At 43.1% G+C, this 21,641-nt stretch overlaps 3 protein-coding genes across 4 annotated transcripts; 2 read left to right on the top strand and 1 right to left on the bottom strand.

Moving 5' to 3' along the window:
* The first annotated feature begins 2,619 nt into the window (after nt 1–2,619).
* Nucleotides 2,620–8,955, top strand: slc33a1 (solute carrier family 33 member 1). Of its 2 annotated transcripts, none has more exons than XM_034548804.1 (9): nt 2,620–2,723; nt 3,815–4,275; nt 4,377–4,530; nt 4,644–4,839; nt 4,962–5,161; nt 5,307–5,491; nt 5,599–5,716; nt 6,496–6,711; nt 6,805–8,955. In XM_034548804.1, the coding sequence occupies exons 2-9, from the start codon at nt 3,857–3,859 to the stop codon at nt 6,970–6,972; spliced, it is 1,656 nt and encodes a 551-aa protein (XP_034404695.1). In that variant the 5' UTR covers nt 2,620–2,723; nt 3,815–3,856; the 3' UTR covers nt 6,973–8,955. The 2 variants fall into 2 exon arrangements, with proteins under 2 accessions (XP_034404695.1, XP_034404696.1); XM_034548805.1 differs by having other exon boundaries at nt 2,649–2,895.
* Nucleotides 8,956–9,015: 60 nt separating this feature from the next.
* Nucleotides 9,016–16,825, bottom strand: rps6kb1b (ribosomal protein S6 kinase b, polypeptide 1b). The gene is made up of 15 exons (XM_034548532.1): nt 16,640–16,825; nt 15,507–15,550; nt 15,277–15,397; nt 15,117–15,185; nt 13,217–13,364; nt 13,043–13,100; nt 12,812–12,912; nt 12,507–12,597; nt 12,258–12,348; nt 12,023–12,130; nt 11,857–11,919; nt 11,664–11,741; nt 11,328–11,435; nt 10,735–10,847; nt 9,016–10,316 (listed from the first exon to the last, which is right to left on the bottom strand). The coding sequence occupies exons 1-15, from the start codon at nt 16,706–16,708 to the stop codon at nt 10,061–10,063; spliced, it is 1,518 nt and encodes a 505-aa protein (XP_034404423.1). The 5' UTR covers nt 16,709–16,825; the 3' UTR covers nt 9,016–10,060.
* A 955-nt stretch (nt 16,826–17,780) lies between these two features.
* On the top strand, nt 17,781–20,883 carry tubd1 (tubulin, delta 1). Its single transcript, XM_034548326.1, has 8 exons — nt 17,781–18,132; nt 18,225–18,372; nt 19,090–19,306; nt 19,394–19,625; nt 19,856–20,020; nt 20,136–20,264; nt 20,346–20,529; nt 20,648–20,883. The coding sequence occupies exons 1-8, from the start codon at nt 17,982–17,984 to the stop codon at nt 20,751–20,753; spliced, it is 1,332 nt and encodes a 443-aa protein (XP_034404217.1). The 5' UTR covers nt 17,781–17,981; the 3' UTR covers nt 20,754–20,883.
* The last annotated feature ends 758 nt before the right edge of the window (nt 20,884–21,641 follow it).

Raw genomic sequence — 21,641 nt, forward strand, 5'->3', positions numbered from 1 at the left:
ATAGTGGTGGCAATTGGGTTTTAAACGTTTATATAGAATATGAGATGGAGTTTAATAGCAAGGTGTTTTAGTAATCGTCCCATCTTCCAGGATATTTCCCGATCCCTAACCGCAAGAATTGTTTTCTTTTCTTTTTACAATTTATTTGTATTTTAAATTTACTGACATCTCTCAGCTAAAGACATACCTGTGTGCTAGGGCAGGGGCACAGTCATGTGAATAAATAACTTGTCTCACACATGCTATAATTTATTTGATGTTGCAGTGTGAATATTGATCATAATATGCACATGTTTCTGGACAACTTATGTAGATTTAAGAAAACAGATGGTAATATCCTTTTTTTTTTTGTTTTTTTGTTGTTGGTTTATCCAGTGAATTCATCTCATATTCTATATTTGACCAATTACCTAATCTGAACTTAATCTTATACATTCAAAATCATCATAAAATAGTCCGGTTCACGTATTTGTGACAGTGCCAATAATATCCGAATACAAGCAGGTGGCATTAAGGGGATTGCTCTCTCTTACAATAGACACATTTATATAGTCTCACTTTATATGTGGTCGTATCGCCCAAAGTAAAATATATCCTATGAGGAAGAAAGTCCTTTTCTACATCACAATGAGTCTACAATGCCTCATACCTCAGACTCCTGTCAGGCACAGGCAGCAAGTATGTGAGAGGAGCCCCCTGTACTTTAACACATCTACTCTACTATATGTTACACAAGCTTTCGTTTCGCCATTTCTTTTTACCTCAAGGCTCATTGTTCATAACACAAAAGCCACATATTAGGTGTCTTTTGTGTTTGCCAATGCCATTTCCATTTATTACTTTATTTAGCTAATAATAATGTAGTTGCGGTATCCATATTTTTTCCGACATAAAGATTCTTGCATTCTCTCAGAAACATTCATCCTGCTTTACTGAAAGCTAAAGAGCAATGTAACAGCAAAAACATAATTTCAAGTGTCAAATATCCATTCCATTTTGTATCCAAGTCCATTTTGTACAAGGCCCATGAGGGCACATCTATTTACACTATTAATTGTGGCATATCATTTGGATGATTGCTGGAACAGAGCCTTCATTCAAATTATTACTTCCATCTGTGCATTTCCTGCAACCACAAGTCAAAATGTTTCCTGTGAATTAACTGCATGGTTCTCACTCGTCTTTTTCCCCAAATTTCAAAAAGTAGCATAACAGGAAAGGTCTGGGAACCACAGTTCTTAAAGAACGCAAGATAAATAATGAACAATTATTCATATGAATCGCAGGTTCAGAGGTAAAAACAAAAAGCTCAACAAACGTGCCTGTGATGGGATAATAAAACATCTGAAGGCACATAAACAAAGGTTGAGAACCACTGGGCTCTGCTACTCAGATCATATCAGCGCCATCCTGTGGAAAATGTAATGAAACTTTATAACACAATTGTTACGTGTATAATGAATAATGAATAATAAGAATAATACTAATTTCTGATTGACTGGTGGGTGTCAATCTATAACCAGTCAAACTATAACCTATTCTCTCCAGTGCACAAACAACACTAACCATTAAAGCCGTACTTCCTGTTCAGTGAATCAACAAAGCACAACTGATCTGTGTCCCTGTTGACCTTTTGCTTTTGGTCATTTATTTTAGGAATATCATGTACCATGTATGTTTTGACAAAGCTCATATCTACAAGGCATGCAGACATGTTGACATTTTGCCTGTCATTGGTGCAAATTCACAAACAAATGTGCAGTTAATCAGATCAACACAAACCAACCGAGACATCATGAATATGGAGCCTTCGAGGGCCCTAAGCAGATGTCCAGTTTGCATTGTTGGTGAAAATAAGTTAAAGATATATTTTTTAAAAGGATGTTTCTTCGAACAATAGGAGCGTAGCCTATCTAATGTGGTTAGTGACCATGGTGTAAGTACAATAATATACTCTGTTCTGATTCTGCATTATTATCAGGAGACGTTGTGGCAGATTGACGCCCTCTCACATGGTTTAAAACTGTAGCTTCCAAGAGCTCCTGTTATCACATGATGATCCACCCAAATATGCCTGTATGTTGTCACATGCCTTCGGTGTGAATAAGCAGCTTCACGTGCACTCATAAAAACCACAAGGCAGAGCGTCCCGTTATTCATTACCTCTTATTTAAATGGGGTGGAGGCATCATGACCTTTACCATAAGATCTTTTGATGGAGGAGAATGTTTGAATGTGATTTCGGTATTCTCGGAAAAATGTAACTTCTTTGGGTTAATTTTGAAAACAAAATTGTCCATAACTACTCATAATGCTACTAATAAATCCCCAAGACATTATTAATATGATAGACTTTAAATGATAATGAATTTTTAAAAAATGCTCTGGGCTTCACACTTCACAATGAATTAATTAATATGCACCCTGATTAATTATAGTATATTTCAGCCAAAAAGACTTGCAAACTGATCAAATTACCATTTGTCTGCCTTGCTGTTACAGTTGATGATGATGATGCAAAAACTTTAATTATGAGCTCAAGAGGGGACTTTTTAAAATGTATTTTCTTTCCCCCACGTGACATACTGAAACGGAACCCCTGTCAGTTAGCCTTTGACACGTCATCTGTAGGTGCCGGACACATTTAGACGTCGCACACGCCGCACTTCCTGGTTCTTCTCCTGTGTTTGTGTGTATCGATGTAACCTGTTCTGAGTGAAACGGTAGTGATTTTTTCGTGTTTCTTACCAATATTAAGATGCCACAAATCCGCAATTGCATGAGCATAGAATGAAAATCGTCTCCCCGTTGATTCGCTCTGTAATTCAGCCGTTTGTGTTTTTTCTTCTTCTCCGATCTGACATTACACATTCGGCATGCTGTTATTATCTTCAGGTATACATTAATTCATCTTAATGCTTGTGTGATTTCACTCTACCTTTTCATCTCACGCATGTCCTTTGTACGTCTCTGTGTGTTCTATAAACTATTCATGTAATCATTTTACTGTGCTTGTCTTTTACGTTTAGGATAACGTAAAGTAACATTTGGGGATTGTTTTAGGCGACAGCTGAAAGTAACGGTGAACACATTAATTGATTTATCGTCTACATATAGCCTTGATTGCTTTCTGTTTGAAACGGTGGGCAGTGAGTGGGCGGACACATTGCATTAGTTTAGGGCTTATTTCACACTGGACAGTCCGTTTTTAGTTGTTCCCTTGTACTATATTAGATAGTATGAATTATAAAGCTCTACAAATTCTCATTTCTAAGCAACATAATCCTGGATCGATTTGTTGGCCTCTGGAAGTGTCACCGTCATCTTTCACTGCAATAATGACTTGACACTTTTTTTTCTTTTCTTTTGCACAAGTTTCTGTGTATGTATATGTTCTTTTATCGTGTCATTGGAAGTGTGTGCACATATGATATGAGTCTGCTTTTTAAGATTCTAGTCAGTTGGAAACTCCTGGGACCGGTATGCTGACTGCTTTTGCTCATGCATAATCAACATGCCATTGCTTGTAGTTCACTGAATGTGTTTCCACTCATCCTGTTTGGCTGTTTTCTACCATGACACAAACCTTTCTATTCAATATTGTATCCTACTTTATTCCATTTGATTATTGTATCTTTATTCTTGCTTTTAACAGCTTGTCCGCATGTCACATTCTGTACCTTTGCTATTGCGGCTATGCCTTCCAAACAGCAATGATAACAATCTTAATGGGATTCAAATGATGGAAAATATTCATGGCCGCCATGCAGTCAATTTTGCTGCTTCAATAGTTCCCTGTATTCTTTTTGTGCAGATTTGCTGAGGGCACAGCGGGTTTGATGCCCACTGTTCCAACATGGAGCACTCTAATTCGATGACGCACAAGAACGGACGGCAGAGGAAAATCGCGGGTACCACCCTCTTCTCTGACAACATTAGGGGCATGGACAGGGGAGAGACGAGCGCCTCTGAACCAGAAGTGGAAGAGGAAGAGGAAGGGGATGGTCTCATCCAAGTGATGCACACGCAGGACAGGAGGCACAGGGTCCGGCCGGGGATCCGTGGCGAGTTGGGGAACGTTTTGCTTCTGCTGTTCCTGTATGTGCTGCAAGGGATTCCTCTGGGACTGGCAGGTAGCATCCCACTGATCTTACAGAGTAAGAGCATCAGCTACAAAGACCAAGCCTTCTTCAGCTTTGTCTTCTGGCCATTTAGTCTCAAACTCTTATGGGCACCATTGGTGGACGCTCTCTACTTCAGCAGGTTTGGTAGACGGTAAGAAGGACACACGCATACTGTTTATGTTGATGTTTTAATCTTCTTTTTTTCCCCCTATACGGTATCTTCTTCCTGATTATATTTATTACATTTTTCAGAAAATCCTGGCTGGTGCCCACACAGTACCTGCTGGGCCTCTTCATGCTCTACCTTTCTGGGACGGTCAATTCCCTGATGCAAAGTGAGGGAGGACCGAAGGTGGTGACACTCACTGCGGTCTTCTTTATGCTTGCCTTCCTCGCAGCCACACAGGTAGGCAATCGCAAACACCGGGACACTAACACACATTCAGGAAGATAATTTACATTCAATTCGGTTGGTTTTTCATCCTGTCCTCCAATTTCTGTGGCTTCTCTGCTTCTAAGGACATAGCTGTAGATGGCTGGGCCCTGACTATGTTATCCAGAGAGAATGTGGGATATGCTTCTACATGCAACTCTGTGGGCCAGACAGCGGGATACTTCCTGGGAAATGTGCTCTTTCTGGCTCTGGAGTCTGCAGACTTCTGCAACAAATACCTCAGAGTCGAGCCCAAGGACACAGGCATCGTCACCTTGTCAGGTATGTGTTTCCCCTGACCTCACAGAGGGTTTTTATTTTTTTATTTGACACTTTACAACAGAGCAGTCATTTTTAGTTGAATTAAGTGTAATTTTCTAATGCTTTCTGTTCTCCGGCTGCAGAGTTCTTGTTTTTTTGGGGAATTGTGTTCCTGGTTTCCACGACTTTGGTAGCCATCATGAAAAGTGAAAATGAGCAGGGCAAAGGAAAGCCGCGAGTCCAGGAGGAAACGCAGGGCGTCATGGAAACCTACAAGCTGCTGTTCTCTATCATCAAGATGCCCACAGTCTTCACCTTTTGTTCCCTGCTCCTCACCGCCAAAGTACTTGAGCATTACGTGAAACATTTTTGGTTTACTTCTGAAATATTACTTTGAAAGTGTTGCTTATGCACTGAACACAAATGCTGAACACACATATCCAAAGTGAAATGAAAGATTTCTCCTGCGTCTTTTCCTTGTGTTTCAGATTGGGTTCTCGGCAGCAGATGCGGTGACGGGCCTGAAGCTGGTGGAGGCCGGAGTTCCCAAGGAGCAGCTGGCACTGCTGGCAGTGCCCATGGTGCCTCTGCAGATCCTACTACCTGTGATCATCAGCAAATACACCGCAGGGCCCAGACCTCTGGATGTCTTCTACAAGGCCTTCCCTTTTAGGTTGTAACACACACAGGCTCACAAACCCATTCACACACACACACACACACACACACACACACTCAACAAACTAAATGCTGACAGAGTTTTGCTGTTTGTGGTTGCAGGTTGCTCATAGGACTGGGTTACGCTCTGTTGGTGTGGTGGACGCCCAGCGTGAAGCATGACGGAGGGTTCCCGCTTTACTACTACGCCATAGTGCTGCTGAGCTACGCATTGCATCAGGTTTGTATTTGTGTTAATATCGTGCTTCTCTTCCATTCACTGCTTCTAGCCCGTATCATACTTTTTCCAGGTGACAGGATCCGTCCGCTGCTTAGAAAGGGCATTTGACATTAGGAATGTGCAGAGGGTCAAACGCACAAAGCTAATGACATTCCCATCAGCCTCAGCTGTACTTTGTGTTTGTTGCTCAGTAGCATATTTTAGCATATTAACATATTAGCATTTAGCTCTGAGATCAGCCTTGCAGTGCTGCTACAATGGCTGTAGACTTTAATTTTGTTTTGTCTTCATTACTGAAGCAATTAAAAGCAAATCATATATGTAATCTATTAACAGGTTTATCAAAACGTGTGTTGCAGACACACGGATGTTTGTCACAGCCTCATTTTTAAGTATAACGCTGTTTAAAGGCAGACAAGTGTGAAAGATGACAACCTGCTTTAATTTCCTAACTCTGCCTGCAGATGTCACTGTGCAACAGAAGGAAATCTAAAGTATCAGGGGCTGGAACATTTCTATCCCTTTTCACTTTCTTTTTGTAATACTTCTGGCATATTTTGGTGAGGGAGGTTATGTTTGCTTCTATGAAATTTTAATAATTTGTATTGCTTATAATTATTCTTTTTCTGGACCTTGGATCTTTACCATCTGGCCAAAAAGATAAAAACAGCAGTTAAATGTTTTTTTAAATTGATGTGATGATAAGTAAGTTGTTCAATATCATGGTAATTTTGACAATTGATCAGCTTGAACAAATGTTTCCCATGTTGTTTCCCCAGGTGGCGTTGTACAGTATGTACGTGGCTTGCATGGCTTTCCATGCCAAAGTGAGCGACCCCCTCATCGGCGGGACCTACATGACCCTGCTGAACACGGTCACCAACCTCGGTGGGAACTGGCCCTCCACGTTGGCTCTGTGGATGGTGGACCCCCTGACCTCTAAGGAGTGCCAGGGGGCCGTCGGGCAGAGCTGTGGCTCTGTAGAGGAGGTCGGGGTGAGTGAGCAGCGATGGAGAATCTTGCACAGTGGGGTATGCACTTACCTCGAGTTAATATACTGATTCCTTTGTCCCTGTTCCCGTTTGCAGCTGTGCGTTAAGGAGGGCGGAGCTTGTGTGACGACACTAGACGGCTACTACGTGGAGTCCGTGGTGTGCGTTGTGATCGGTTTAGTCTGGTGGGTGTGGTTTGGGAAGAAGATGAGGCGCCTGCAGGAACAGAAGCCCGCTGCATGGAGGTGCAAAGCTAATCGGTGACGACGCCTCTCATCAGGGCCACTTTCTTCTTGCACCTCCGGATACTCTGCTCCAAAGACAGCTGAATGGTGGACATATTGTTATTCCATTCACGTCCGTTTAGTCCAGCTGGTCTCTCGAGGGGCATAAATCTGATGAAGGACTCCATTGTCTCTGTAGAGGTAAAAAATCCATCTCATCGTTACTTGTGCTTTTGCAACCTTGCCCTGAAATCTGAAACAACCGGTCAGACTAGCTGAGAACTTTTACTTTTTTTTTTTTTTTTTTTTCTGAAACCATATTCTGCTGCTTGGAACAGCTTAACCAAACAAGAGCTGACTCAAAGAATATGTTTAAAAAAACGAAAAGGTGTGTTTATACCTGTTTGGATTGCCAGTTTATTGAGTTTATACGATGTGGGAAGTACAAGTTGAGTACAGTTTTTGCCTTTGAAATAACTTCTTGAACTTCTTCTGAAAAACACGTAAACTTAGCACTTCAGACTCTTGTTTACCTTCCCGGACAGTGACCACTGTATCTAGTACCGGATACTAAAAGTAAAAGGCAAAACATACAGCTGAACTGTCGGGTTGCTGGTTAAACCCAGTGTGAAGACTATCTTTGATTGTTGCTTGACTCAGATCTGAACAAATTATTCTTTAAATCCTCCTTTTTAAATATATATTTTCTTGCTCTTCAGTGATTTGTGCCTTGTTTGGTGTTTCAAAGTCTTTCTTTTGTTTTGGTAGATCACACTGCAGTTTGTTTCTTTATACATACTCCATCATATAAAGTTGAGCACGCATTCCTCATGAATGACTTTATTACTGCCGATCAACGGTTAAATGAACTAAATGTCTGAAATATTAAAAACTATTCTTGTGGAGAACATTTTTTGTTTTCTACACTTTCCTTAAGTCTGATCAGTTTTATCCATCATAGGACCAAATGTAATCTTTAATCGCATTATTGGACTTTGAACTGTTGGGGCCTCTTGGTTATCAGTGGGGCCTGGTTGGTACGTTATCCCTCCCAAGTCATTTTTAAGTTGCAAAAAGTTTCTTTCTTTTTTTAAGGTTAGTAAGTCTCGCTGCATTTTCCAGATGCATTACGATCCAAACACATTGTATGTGAAAGGCCAATATGCTGTACACTAACTGTTAATGCAACAATGTATTACAGCAGTCATAATTAAGACATCTTAACATCCATAAAGCCTGTCGAGTGGGACATTAAAACCAGCCTGAGATCCCAGACCGGCAGCCCTGAAGATAAATGTAATATGCAGGGGTGCCCAGTTTATGTTTTCATATTGTATGTAGGACTGAATGTTACAGTATTTTCCTCTAACGCCAGCTATGAAAAACTTCTGTCAAATGAAAGCGTTGAAGCACACAATCAGGGCTCATGTCAGGAGAGCTTCATTTTGAACTCTGAGGCCGACTTTCTGAACTACATGTCAAAGGTCAAACGATTTCAAATTACTATACGATGGCAGCAGTTGTTCTACATTAACATCAGTTAAAAGTTACACTGCATGCCTTTTTGTTTTATGTTTATTGGGCCTTCCTTCTGTTTTTGTACCAGCACATCACTGTTGTATCGCTGCCTATCCCCCCCCCCCATTAGATTGGATTTATTGTTTTGATTTTCTTTGACAAATATTACTGTTTGTTTTTATATTTTATATCAGTTTCTGATCGAATACTTTAATCTGCAAAATTGGCTTTTAGGTGCATTTCAGCTGCAACAAATAATTTTAATTTATCCTTTGACTGACTTTCTTTTTTACTTTGCACAACTTTAGTTTACAATGAGTTTTTAAATTCCCAATCGTATAAAGTAAAAGTATAGCACAGGGTGATGGTAAAGTAAGAAATTTAAATATGCGAGTGGCAGCTCTCTATAATGTTGATTATTGAGGATCTTTGACATTCATGGGATGCAATGTTGAGATCTGAAACCATATCTTGTACGCAATTAAAAAAACATGTGCACTTGTGAGGACTCCAGATGTCTTTTCCTTTCATACAAAAAAAAAAAAGACAACGCATTCTGTATATATATATTTTTTACATTTTATTAGAATTTCTCTTGCTTTTGGGGATTTCTAAAAATGTCCCTCTTAAACAAGTGAGCTGATGTAAGAGGCTGTACATGTTTTCGGAGCATTAAAGCCCACAACTGCAGATCCAGATCAACTGGTGCCACAGTCTCCAGTATGAACTCTCTCCGTGGCGACCAGAGCGGGGGTCAACCGAGATCAGTTTGACATTTGTGGGTGGTCGTGGTGATCAAGCTGAATTATGTCTAATGTGTCAACTAATCCAGTGATTCATCGTACAGTGTAGAAAGCTTTAAGAGCAGATCATTGAAATAAGGTTCCCACATCAAATAAGCCTTCAATGCTGAAAGAATGTAAAGTCAAAGTTTTTTTTCTTGTTTAATTGAGGCTCTTTGAGTCATCATTGATGTATAACACAGTTAATGCATCCATTGTGTAAAACATCTTAAGACATGAAGCTATATTCATCAATAACAGAACCTCTGCTTATCCGCTGCTCACAATGCTCATTTCTTTGATCCTTTTCAATAATTAACCTAATTTATATAGTTTCATTCAGAGCCAGGAAGCATTTGTTGTTGTCTGAGAATATCTTTCAAAATCTCCCAATGGAAGTAGTTTGCCTCACTGGCATTCATTCAAATAGCACAAAGCACTCTGGACGTCATCTTGTACAGTAGACTGACGGCATTTCAGAGTAAATAGCTTGCATACGGTGTGATACATGGTCGCCTTTGATTTCCAGGTTGGAAAGGCCGCGGCTCCTCAAAAGGTTTCCAGTCCCACTAGTCCAGTTCAGAAAGGGTCACGAGACCTGAGGAGAAGTGGCGAGGCGCTGATATCGTCGGTAGCACCTCACTGCAGCGCGCTGGAGTCGCAGACCCACGGACAAACTCCAGGTTGTGACAGTATACGGAGTGTGCGGATGTGCAAATTTGGATTTTTGAATTGTCTCGAGCATCCATACCTTTTTGCTTTGTTTCTTTAAAAAATAATAATAAAAAAGAGTCACGAAATAAACTTTCCTAAAGAGGCGCGGTGGGGTCATAGGTTCATACGTAAATGCTCGGGCCGCTTGGCAATGCTGGGGTAGGCCTGCTGCTTCATCTGAGCCAGGTTGACCCCGGAAGGCTGACGGATGGGAAGAGGGGCCGAGACCTCGGAGCTCGTTGTGACGTCCATCTGCTCCGGGGTGGACAGCTCCATGGCCTGGTCCTGAGGAGACTGGAGGACACTTGGTCCTGCGCCAGGGTGAAGGGGGCTCCGGGCCCAGCACTCTCCACCGGAGAACTTGACTGGGCTGAAAGGGCAAAGAGGAGAGGAAGGAAACGGACAGATGTAACCGAGAGGCATTTGTCTCTGCTATATTCTTGGTCTTAGTTAAATTAGTTAAAACTCATATGTACAATAAGCTGCTGTTAAGGAGGCAGTTGCGACGGCGTAAACATGCAACCCTCTGTGTAACGAATGAGGGCAGCTAATCAAGTTGGGCTTCTGTGCTGTGGGCCTGACAGTTTTACCGCTTTCTTTTGCCTCAGGTGAAGTGAAAAGCTAGAGTTTTACATATATGATTGGAAAGAAAACTGGGAAATGTTTAAATCAGCAATACATGACAATAATTGGGTGAAACAAAGTGAGGCCAGGTATTCAACACAAACTCAGGGTTGGAGTAAGGGGCTGGTTTTGCCAACCAGTCCAAGTGGCTGCTGCCGGCATACCTGAGAGGTGTTCTTGGGCTGCCCACGATGCGTCGAGGTGAGCGGATTTTAGGCTCAAATGCGAACCTTTCTTTGATGTTTTCCAGGACTGACGGGGCGACGTACGTGAAACCCTGGAGGAACAAAGACGTCAGAGACAAACACAGCCGCAGGTGGTGCACGGTCACATCTGAGGGGCAGGAAGACGTCTTGTATTACCGAGTCTGAAGCAGCAGCGTGAATCAGCAATGCTTTCAAGCTGATATTTTAATGCTTCACCCGACTGATTTGGTGAACTACAAGCCTGTTTAAAGAATGAACTTTATTGCGTGTTCACGAGATAATTAAGATTACATCCGAGTCCATCTTAAATTCAATCACTTCATCATTTTTATCCTTTTAGACATTTGTGTGCAATTGTCTTAATGAGCACATACATCTGTTTTTGTTATTTTGGTATGAGGTCACCATGACCTTGATCTTGGACCACCAAATTCAAAACCAGTTCTTCCTTCAGTCCTATTGGATCTTTGTGCCACACGAAAAACACACTTGGACTGGAGGCAGGTACCAATGTACGGCGGCAGAACAAAAACAAACAAAAGAAAAGTCACCAGAAAAGCTTGATTGGCACTTTCGCTGAGGGTGGAGTCATCCGGGCTGTCGACTGGTGTCTGACTGGTGAACTTTGAGTCGAACTGACTCACGTCTTCGGCCGATTGCTGCCAAGATAAAAGGGAAGACAAAGGCAGGTGAGGAGGTGCAGCAACCCGAGTAGATGTGTCAACTGACAACAGGCGGGTCTGAAACACGAGAAGTCCTGGCTTGAATTACCAAAAACTGGTTCAGTTGGTTCCATCTGGGCAGGTAGCCCAAATTTAAAACTCATCTCGAAAAACGAGTCAACGTTTAATTTGCAACTCCTTGTGGCCTGCTCCTCTGATACTCACCAGGAAAGGTTTGAAGGGTGGCTCCACTTTCCGAGCCAGTAAATCCTCCCAGTTGATGTGTCTAAAGAAGGGATGGGCCTATGGGACATCAAACACACAAGACGGGGCCATAAGACGGCCGTTGATGCCACAACAGCAACCACGTATGTCACCACCGGTGTGTCCCGAGAGGGTTTGTGGGACAGTAACTCACCTGCACCTCCGTGGCATCTCCTGCTCCCGCTCCCAGCCGCGATGAGGCGTTTCTCTTCAACAGCTGTACAACCAGCAGTCAAGTGTCAAAAGGATACGTACACGACAACGCCACACTTATTTTGGATAAACACACGTGGTATAAGCTTAAAGCAAACAGGAGATACCCGTTTCAGGAGATCTCTTGCTTCTTGTGTGAGGTAGGGTGGGAGGCTGAGCTTACACTTCAGGATCTTGTCAATGGTCTTTTTGCGGTTTTCACCAGTGAACGGTGGCTACAGTGGGGGGAAAAAGAAGAGGAGAGGAATGGGTTACACAAACGTTCCCAAATTGTGACTCATATTTTATAAATAGTACAGTAGAAAGCTTTGTTTTTTTGGGTAATGTGTAAGTTTAACTGACCGCTCCGGTGAGCATGTCGTACATCAGAGCGCCCAGACTCCACCAGTCTACTGCTCTGTTGTGTCCGCTTCTCATCAAGATCTCTGGGGCCCTGCAACAATGCCAGTGCACACTTCTTACTCATCAATTCATGGAAACGGGTCAATACCCGAGCAGGACAGAAGACAGGAGGGTACGAGTGAGTGAGGAAGCCTGTTGGCATGCGAGTGCATCGAAGAGTGAGCGAGATCGACGGAGCGCTCCACTTACATGTATTCAATGGTGCCGCAGAACGTGTGGGTGACCGTGCCGTCGTGAATCGACTCTTTACACAGTCCAAAGTCTGTCAACTTCACGTGTCCTGGGAGGAAAACAACACATATTCAGATGCACTTGTTTACAATTGTTACATTGCAACAAGGTCCCTATTTACTGTTATTTCCATGACGTGGTATTTGTGCATATGGGTAGTGACATTTAAAGGACAAATGTTTTTTTAAAAAGACAAATCATGCAGGAAAGTTTGAGTTAATTTCATCACATATATACAAACACGCACACGCATGCACACACACCATGGTTGTTGAGCATGATGTTCTCAGGCTTCAGGTCTCTGTAGATGATGCCCTTCTGGTGCAGGTGGCCCAGAGCCATGGAGATCTCTGCCAGGTAGAAACTACAGAGAAAGACAAAGAAAAAATATTTCCAAATGCCAATCTACCAGACTGGGACTGTATATCATATGTTTGTAGTTAATAGTCTGCCGAGCTATCTGAGCGTCCTTATTCAACACAAACACCACTCACCAGGCCGTGTCTTCCATGAAGATGCCCTCCCTCTCCAGCTGCATGAAAAGTTCTCCTCCTGCGCAGATGAACACAAGTTGTGTGCTGTTAACACAGGTGACCCACACATACACCTCCCTACCTATGCATTGATCGTCCCGCAGAGTGTGCGTTGTGTGCATGTTTCGTACTGACCGCTGAGGTACTCCAGGATGAGATACAGCTTCCCTCCGGTCTGGAAGGCGTAGATGAGATCAACTATGAAGGGGTGCTTCACCTCCTCCAGGATGTTCCTCTCCGCCTTGGTATGGGCCGTGTCCTTGGCGTTGCGTACAATCATAGCCTGGTGCCCCCCCCCCGCCCCGGAGAAGCACATCAGCATTAGTCAACTCAAAAGGCAGACGGAAGGAAGGGTGAAACAACATGTTTTCATTCATGTCGATGTGAAACGCTCTCAATGACAAATCGCTGACATATGATAACGCATTGATATTCCTTAATTATCGCTGATGTAGTCAATGAATACAGTCCAACAGGGCAGATCATATCATGTATTATTGTTGTTTCTGGGTCTCTAGCTCTGACTCACTCAACACTAAATCTTCACAATGAAGACGATGCTTTAAAAAGTTGATAGTAAGCACTCTCCTATCAGAGAGCTCAACAGATACAGTATAATATACCTTGTGTATATTGCCGTCAGCAGCAATGTTCTTAGCTTTGAGAGTCAGAACCACACAAGAGTCGGAGCTAAACTGAGGCGGGGACGAGCCCTTCCATTTGAAATGGTGCAGTACAAGCGTGCCGGCTGAGAAACCTTAAAATGTCTTCACCATTCACTTATTGCCGAGACCAATTATGCATACCGACTTTTAAGGCCTTTCCCAGTCGCAAACTGGGCCTGTTCCGTCTACTGGACTACCAGTAGTAACTAGCGGTCATCCACTGACTGCTCTACGACGCTGTGAGCTTTTACATCATGGGACCATTTTAATTAAACATCTAAGAATCAGTGGCTCAACCTTAGAGGAGTAAGTTGTTTATGAGCCTTGCTACGCACGCACAGTAAATAATCAAAGTTCTCATTTAAGAGTTAATGACATAATTGTTATATGACACATAATTCATTAACAATAACTTCTAGCTTGTTTTTCTCTGTGGTTCAATGTGTAATCAATACATTCAAAACAGATTATAAATAATGTGAAGCAGGAAAATCTAGAATAATCACAGCATTTTGAAGCTTGTATTACAAGCTAGTTCTGTTTGTAAAAAGACTACAAATATATCTGATCTGAAAATAAAAATGATACATAAATTACACTTTAGTATATAAATACATTTTGATGTGGAATAGCAGCCATAGCTACATCCTAGATGTTGTGGCTACATTTCAGATTATAATTCAGTATTAATTGGAATATAATGTAACTTTTTCTGCAGTGGAATTATCTTGGACAAAATCTGATTGTTTCTCTCCCTCCAATTCAATCTAATAAAATCTCTATTCTAAATCAAATGTTGCACATTGTGTGTGTGTGTGTGTGTACACGAGCTGGATCGTGTCTGTTGCCATTTGTCCGGCTGCCGTCTACCTGCTGAGAACTCCCAACAGGTTGGTACTGTTCTGCAGCTCTCCTAAAACCTGGAAAAACCTAAATGTACGACTGCATATGTGTCATTGAGAATTTTGGACACGTCATGACTGATGTCTTCCTCCGAAATGCTTCGACAGACACGGGTCCCGGGCTCTAGCCCAAAACCACAGGCCCTCTGAAGCTCAACGATTGAGACGACCGGTTGAAATCTGGCAGGTCTTCAACGGGTCACTGGGGTCATTTTAGCCAATCAAGCAGAAGCGAGGCTGAGGCAGAGTGTTTTAAGGTGCCAAGGCTGCAGCAGCACAGATGGCACCCTACCAACTAGCAATGAAACCTTACCCCACCACTGGCTTAAAGGACAGCCCATATTTGCAGACAGAAGCAGCATAATGTTTATTTGTAAGAAAAAAACAAGCATGCAATTACGTTCATAGGATACAAACACAGCGGCGGTACAGTGCTCTAATTATAGGTATTTAAGCAGAGGAATGTACCTTTTTTAAAACTTTCATGGCAAATATTTTGCCAGATGCAGCTCCAACAACTTTTCGAACTTGAAAAACCTGCAAAAAAAGAGGGGAAATTATTGAAAAGTTTAAGACACTCAAATAAACACTTTCTCAAGGCTTGATGCTTCGGGGGTAGCACAAGTACCTTTCCATAACCCCCTTTCCCCAGGACCCGCAGCAGCTCAAAGCACTCGGGTCTGATGTTCTCCGTCCCCTGATTGACGTTGTCCTCCGATATCTCAATCTTCTCACAGTCGTCCATGTTGCTGCAGAAACAGTCAATGCATTGTGTTATTGTTTTATCAGATTCAATTGCGCACACAAAAAACAGCATACATAAATGAACACAAGCACGGAAGGACAGTGAAAACTTACAACTCAAATCCACTGCACTGGTCCATGATGTCAACGATTTGAATCTGCAAGACAAAGTCAAACAAAACAAAACATAAACACAAAAGTCGAAGCTTTTTTGTTCTAAATGAGGAAGTAGAGAGACTGCAGTTGAGAAAACGAGGAGCTAAAAAGCAATAAATGTGATTTGTTTTGAAGCAAAAAATGTCAAGACATCAACGCGGATCCAGTAGACTTTGTCACTTTGTCAGATTAAAGTAGTTGCAGCCCAAGTTACATTATATCTGATTGTAAAGCCCTCTGATGCAAATTTGTAATTTGTGATATTGGGCTATACAAAATAAACTGAATTGAATTATTGTAAAAAAAAGAAGAAGAAAAAAAGCTTAACTATATTTCAACTATAATCCATACTTCATAGACTGGACATCCACGTGATTTATCTTGATGAAAACTACATCCCCAATGTGTGTGCAGAGGTGCTATCGCCTATTCAATGACTATTCTACTCCTTCAATAGCATGCCATGATGGTTTCGCTGTATTTGCATGAAGCAGTATTGACACACCATTGAATAATAATAAAACCATTTCAGGTAATGGTTATATTAAGTCAAGTGTGCAGTCAGTTGTTGTGTTGTTGCTGCTCGATGTGAATACACACACACACACACACACACACACACACACACTCACACACACACACACACACACACTCACGCACGCGCACGCTCTGTGTCCACTCCACAGTCCCACTCTGGGACAGACTTGCCAAAATAAACTGTTGCACACCGAGCCACATTTATCACTGCAGCACCTTTGGCCAAGTAGGGCTCTGTTTGCACAACTCTGATATGACAGCGAGGGGTGTTATTTCAACGAGACGGGATTAAAAAAACACACACACACACATGCAGTTCATCGCTTAGCTATCACTAGTCGTGAAATAGAAACGGAACCGAGTGACAGCCCCGTGAAGATCGCTGTCAGGTTCCCAGCAGCCTCCGCTAACCCTGTGTGAACAGGCCCGATAGCCCCGGCTGCAGGAGGAGGCCCGTGTCGGCTTGCGAGGCTAACAGCTAGCTACTCTGGCGTGGAGAGTTTCCGCCGTGACAAACTCCCGCAGCCACGTTCAACGTCTCGCCATCTAAGTACCTCCTCGTTCTCGTCGTCGGAGACATTTTCCTCCGGCTGGTCCAGATCAATGTCAAACACTCCGGCCATGGCAGCGCTTCGCTCGGTTCGCTCCGTCACAGACTGCAAGAATAGCAGGCGTCCCCCCACCTCATGGACGAACACACACCGCCGCCATAACCGGCTACTACACTGAGCATGCGCATTGCGACGCTCGACCAAAAGGGGCGGTACCCTGGGCGATTCGCTTTTTCTTTCTTTTTTTTTTCATAAACGAACGTCAGTATAATAACTAAGTTAAAACTAAATATGAAATAAACCGTATTAGTTCTTTCCGTCGACTTTTATAGAAATATAACAATAAACTGAAATAAAAAAGATTCTCAATATAAATACTTAGGCCAATAAAAAGGGTCTGGATAAAAAAAAAAAAGCTCCTCTAATACATTTGTTTTATAAGGCGCCTTTCAAGGCACTCAAGGTCGCCGTACAACATATTAAAAAATCTGACACAATTTAAAAAGCAGCACAGTTAAAAGCAGAACAGTCTGCAGCAGAGCAACCCAGAGGGGAACACGTCAGGCATAGGCCTGCCTGAAAAGGTGGGTTTTGAGGTGGGTTTTGAATAAAATGATAGAGTCAATGTTTCTGATGTCAGGGGGGAGGGAGTTCCAGAGACGAGGGGCAGAGCGGCTGAAGGCTCTTGACCCCATGGTGGACAGACGAGCTGGGGGGGACAGTCAGGTTGATGGAGGAGACTACTCTGACTACTATTCGGGTCTCTCCTGACGTTTACAATATCCAGGTGCATTTAATGCTAAACTAGTTCAATACTGACACGTATTCTGCTTGAATTTGCTCTATTTTGTACGAAAAACACTGTAAACCATTGTAAAAAATGACAATTCAGTCTACGTTGAGGAAAACGTATTTTTATGTCTGTCTATTTCAATCACAAACACACCAGTAACATAATACATTATCATTACCCATAAACCACTATAATAATAATAATAATAATAATAATAATAATATTCTCTGTACATTATATCATACTACTTAAATCGGATATTTAATTTTTTTTGGGGGGGGGGGGGGGGGGGATTCAAACAGGTTTGCAACAACTCACCACACGAGTTTTATTTCTAAAGTTTCTACCGGAAATGCCATTTCAACTTCCCGTGGCGGGGGACGACAGCGCCTCTTTTAAACAACAAAGATGCTGACGGCTCCGTGGACTCCGTCATGACAACCTCTCACTCACAGCGTGAACCCGCCAGTGGATCTCAGACCGCGTGCTCTGATACTCTGATCGGAAACCTATCGATCCTCCCGGAGAGTCTTCACACCTGGGGATACGAACATGTCCATCGTCACAGTTCAGCTCGGCCAGTGCGGCAACCAGGTGGGCTACGAGCTGTTTGACGTCCTCTGCAGCGATGCTCTGGAGGGACAGAGGAGAGTGTACAGCGCGGCGGGCTGCGAGCGGTTCTTCTACCAGACCACACGTGGAGGTAACACCTGATCATCCTGTACCGGGTGACATAGGCGTCATAATGCATAATAACGCATGTTTAACTGTCATGTCTCCCCCTCTGAACACCAGAGCTTGTAGCCAGGGCGGTGCTGATTGACATGGAGCCCAAAGTGATCAACCAGAGCATGAGCAGGGCTGCAAAGTCTGGCATGTGGAGGTATGGAGAGACCGCACACTTCAGCCAGAAGCAGGGCTCCGGGAACAACTGGGCTAATGGGTATGACTTGTTGACCTTTTCTGTAAAATATGTACAAATCGAATACTCTGGTTTTTAAAAAACACAAGTGGCGCCTAGAAATAACACTTTTTGTGATTGTAGTATGACGAGTATAAAGCAAAACATTGGCGATCGCCTCATCATTTTGTAAACATGTTCAAAACAATCCCAACTCGAGGACTACGATGACTTAACTTAATAGCTCTTATTAATTCACTATTCAGTAGCTCTTAATGGCACTTTAAGGACTCTTTGGATTCATATGTTAAGTATGACTCATTATTGATTCATTTGCAGATCTTTCTGTTTAGTTAGAAAATTGTCAACAATTAGCCCTTATATTATGTCTTATTTAGTATAGTTTATTACAACGAAAAGCATCAAACCATCACAATTGAGAAGTTTTTGCTTAAAAAATTACTGAAACGATTGATTGACTTTCCAAACATTTGCTGGTTAATTTTCTGTCGATCCACTAACTGATCAATTCATTGTTTCAGCTCGGAAATGAAGCATCAAAGTTCATTCTTGACCTTTTTTAGAAGTGGCAGTTTGACAAAAAGCTAGTAAGCGGACCTTGAGTTGGGACTGTTTCATTCTTTTAAAACAATCAAAATGTAACTCAATATGACCATCTTTTTAGGACAGACTCCTCACAAACACAGGAAAGTCCTCCTGTGTTTGGAGATACATCACCTGCTTCCTGTATCCCACCAGGTACTGTGTCCACGGGCCTCGTCACAGAGATGCGGTGGAGGAGCTGGTGAGGCGAGAGGTGGAGCGCTGTGACAGGTTGGCCGGACTCATGGCCATGATGAGTGTGGCGGGGGGGACGGGGTCCGGCGTTGGTACCTACGTGACTCAGTGTCTCCGAGACATCTACCCCAAGTCCTTCATCCTCAACCACCTCACCTGGCCGTACGGGACCGGGGAGGTACGGAAACGGCTATCGAGCGTTCGTCTTTAATATTAGAATAATGTGCAATTTCTTTTAATGTTGTTTTTTTTATTTTCCTCCCAGGTGATTGTCCAGAACTACAACTCTGTGCTGACGCAGGCTCACCTCTACCAGCTGTCGGACGCCATCCTGGTGCACGAGAACGACACGGTGCACAGGATCTGCGGTCAGCTGTTGAACATCAAACACATCTCCTTCGGCGACGTCAACAGGGTGATCGCTCACCAGCTGGGCAGCGTCCTGCAGCCCGCGCTCACCGCCGACTCCCGCGGCCTCTACGGCAGAAATCCCCTGGGTGAGCGGTGCCGAGACACGCAGGTTTCCTCACAGGGCCCGGATCTCCTGGAATGGGATAAGGAGAGGTGTAGTTTACAGAGTGTTATACATTCTTTAAAAGAGGAAATGGAAAATTTGACTCGGAAGGAAACGTCCTCTGCCAGGAAATGACTCCCAACATCATCAGCTCACACCTCCCATCTCCTCATTGCATGTACGCTAATGTCTTTACGCTTTGTCGTCTCTCAGGTGAGCTGGTGAGCGCCCTGGCGTGCCACCCGGAGTACAAGCTGCTCAGCGTGTGCACCATCCCTCAGGTGCCCAGTGTCTCCATGGCCTACAGCACATTCAGCTGGCCCAGCATGCTCAAACACCTGCGGCAGATGCTCATCTCCAACACCAAGATGGAGGAAGGCAAGTTCTGTCAAATTCAGTCTCAGCTTAGTTGGTCAAGCTGTTATTATATAGATTGAAAGTGAGTGTGATGAGTGAAACACTTCTAAGGGAGTCGCCGTTTGTCCTGCGTCAGGTATCGACTGGCAGGTGCGTCCACCTGCAGGTTCCGAGCGGACCAGGAGTCTCGCGGGATCCGGCTTTAACCGCTCCCTAGCCAACCTGCTCGTACTGAGAGGGAAAGACGTTTACAGCGCAGAGACGGGTCTGGTTGAAATGGCTTTCAGATTTTAATATTTTTAACTCGTCGGGAGTGAACAAGAGATGTAAACTGTGCTGTCCACAGGTGGCTTTGAGGACCCGGCCCTGTACACCTCCTGGCTCTCGCCAGAAGAAGCTTTCAACTCGTGGAAATCCCCAGTGCCTTTTAATAAGTATGAAAAATGTGCCACGCTGGTTAGTAACAGCCAGGCTCTGCTCAGACCTCTGGACAACATGGTGGGAAAAGCCTGGAATATGTTTGCGTCTAGGTGAGTCAGAACAAATGCTTCAACTTTTAGGAAATGCTGGGTCCAAACAGTTATTTTTTAATGTTTTATTTCTGGATTAAATGTCTTTTTTAATCATGTTTCCTTTCCTCTGTTAAAGGGCCTACATCCACCAGTACATTAAATTTGGGATCTCAGAGGAGGACTTTCTAGACAGCTTTACGTGTATTGAGCAAGTCATCTCCAGCTACAGTCAACTGCACTAGAAATGGAGAAATCTAACAAGCACCACCTGGCCCTTTGGACTGCAGGGCCCACACACAATATACCAGTTTGTGCTTGCAGCACTGCTGCTTTTGGTTTTTAACATGTAAATAAAAGAAATATTTTATTTGATTCACTTGAAGAAATAAATTCCTTCACTGACAATTTATTTACACAAAGTATCATTGGGAGACACGTTCAGGTTCCCTTGGAACTATTCAATTAGTCATGATGGACTTTGGGATTAGATAATTGTCAAAAGCTGCTTTCAATTTCAACTTTTCAGACGACAAACGAGAAGCCTTTTAAAAGAGTTTCCGAAAAAGTCGACTTCCACAACGGAGCGTCGCCATCTGCTGAGGAAGCTCCCCAACAGCTACAGAGCTTTTCTGGTTTGAAGATGTAAATGAGTGTTCAGCAGTGTTTAGGCACAAAGAAAAAAAAAAGTGACAGGAGCCATTAACATACTTTTCCAACACTTTAATTTTTTTTTCATCACAGTATTTCCAGAAGTGGAATGGCCCCGACATTAAAAGCGGAGCTTCTCGACGGGTCTTCGTTTCCACAAATGGACGAAGCGGCACAAACCAAAGTGCTGAAGGCCCATCGCTTCAGCCAGCTCACAGACCGCTGTTGCCGTGCTAATTTACCAGCCAACACCAGTCTGATAAGCTAGCTGACGGGATGGGAAAGTTAGAGAAGGGGGTCTTATCCACCAGCTGGAGTGGACCAAAGTATGTTTCAGACCGGACTTCTCCCCCCACCCCGACATGGCTGAAAAGTCTGAGTCAGCCCCGATTAACAACTGCAACAAGAAGCATTAAGAACGGATAGTGCTGAACTGTTCACTTACCTGAACGATGTTCATTTCTCAGAACATTAAGCATTAG

This window comes from Cyclopterus lumpus, chromosome 13 (assembly GCF_009769545.1).
Source record: "Cyclopterus lumpus isolate fCycLum1 chromosome 13, fCycLum1.pri, whole genome shotgun sequence".
In the NCBI taxonomy this organism is placed as follows: domain Eukaryota; kingdom Metazoa; phylum Chordata; class Actinopteri; order Perciformes; family Cyclopteridae; genus Cyclopterus; species Cyclopterus lumpus.

Excerpts from the sequence above, each read along its gene's own strand:
- slc33a1 (XM_034548804.1), top strand. The coding sequence starts at position 3,857 with ATGGAGCACTCTAATTCGATGACGCACAAGAACGGACGGCAGAGGAAA. Across the intron at positions 5,717-6,495 it reads TGAGCTACGCATTGCATCAG|GTGGCGTTGTACAGTATGTA; the intron begins GTTTGTATTTGT and ends TTGTTTCCCCAG. Across the intron at positions 6,712-6,804 it reads GCTCTGTAGAGGAGGTCGGG|CTGTGCGTTAAGGAGGGCGG; the intron begins GTGAGTGAGCAG and ends TCCCGTTTGCAG.
- rps6kb1b (XM_034548532.1), bottom strand. The coding sequence starts at position 16,708 with ATGGCCGGAGTGTTTGACATTGATCTGGACCAGCCGGAGGAAAATGTC. Across the intron at positions 15,398-15,506 it reads CAGTGCAGTGGATTTGAGTT|CAACATGGACGACTGTGAGA; the intron begins GTAAGTTTTCAC and ends CTGTTTCTGCAG. Across the intron at positions 11,920-12,022 it reads CAAGAGATCTCCTGAAACGG|CTGTTGAAGAGAAACGCCTC; the intron begins GTATCTCCTGTT and ends CTGGTTGTACAG.
- tubd1 (XM_034548326.1), top strand. The coding sequence starts at position 17,982 with ATGTCCATCGTCACAGTTCAGCTCGGCCAGTGCGGCAACCAGGTGGGC. Across the intron at positions 18,373-19,089 it reads GGGAACAACTGGGCTAATGG|GTACTGTGTCCACGGGCCTC; the intron begins GTATGACTTGTT and ends GTATCCCACCAG. Across the intron at positions 20,265-20,345 it reads CGTTTACAGCGCAGAGACGG|GTGGCTTTGAGGACCCGGCC; the intron begins GTCTGGTTGAAA and ends TGCTGTCCACAG.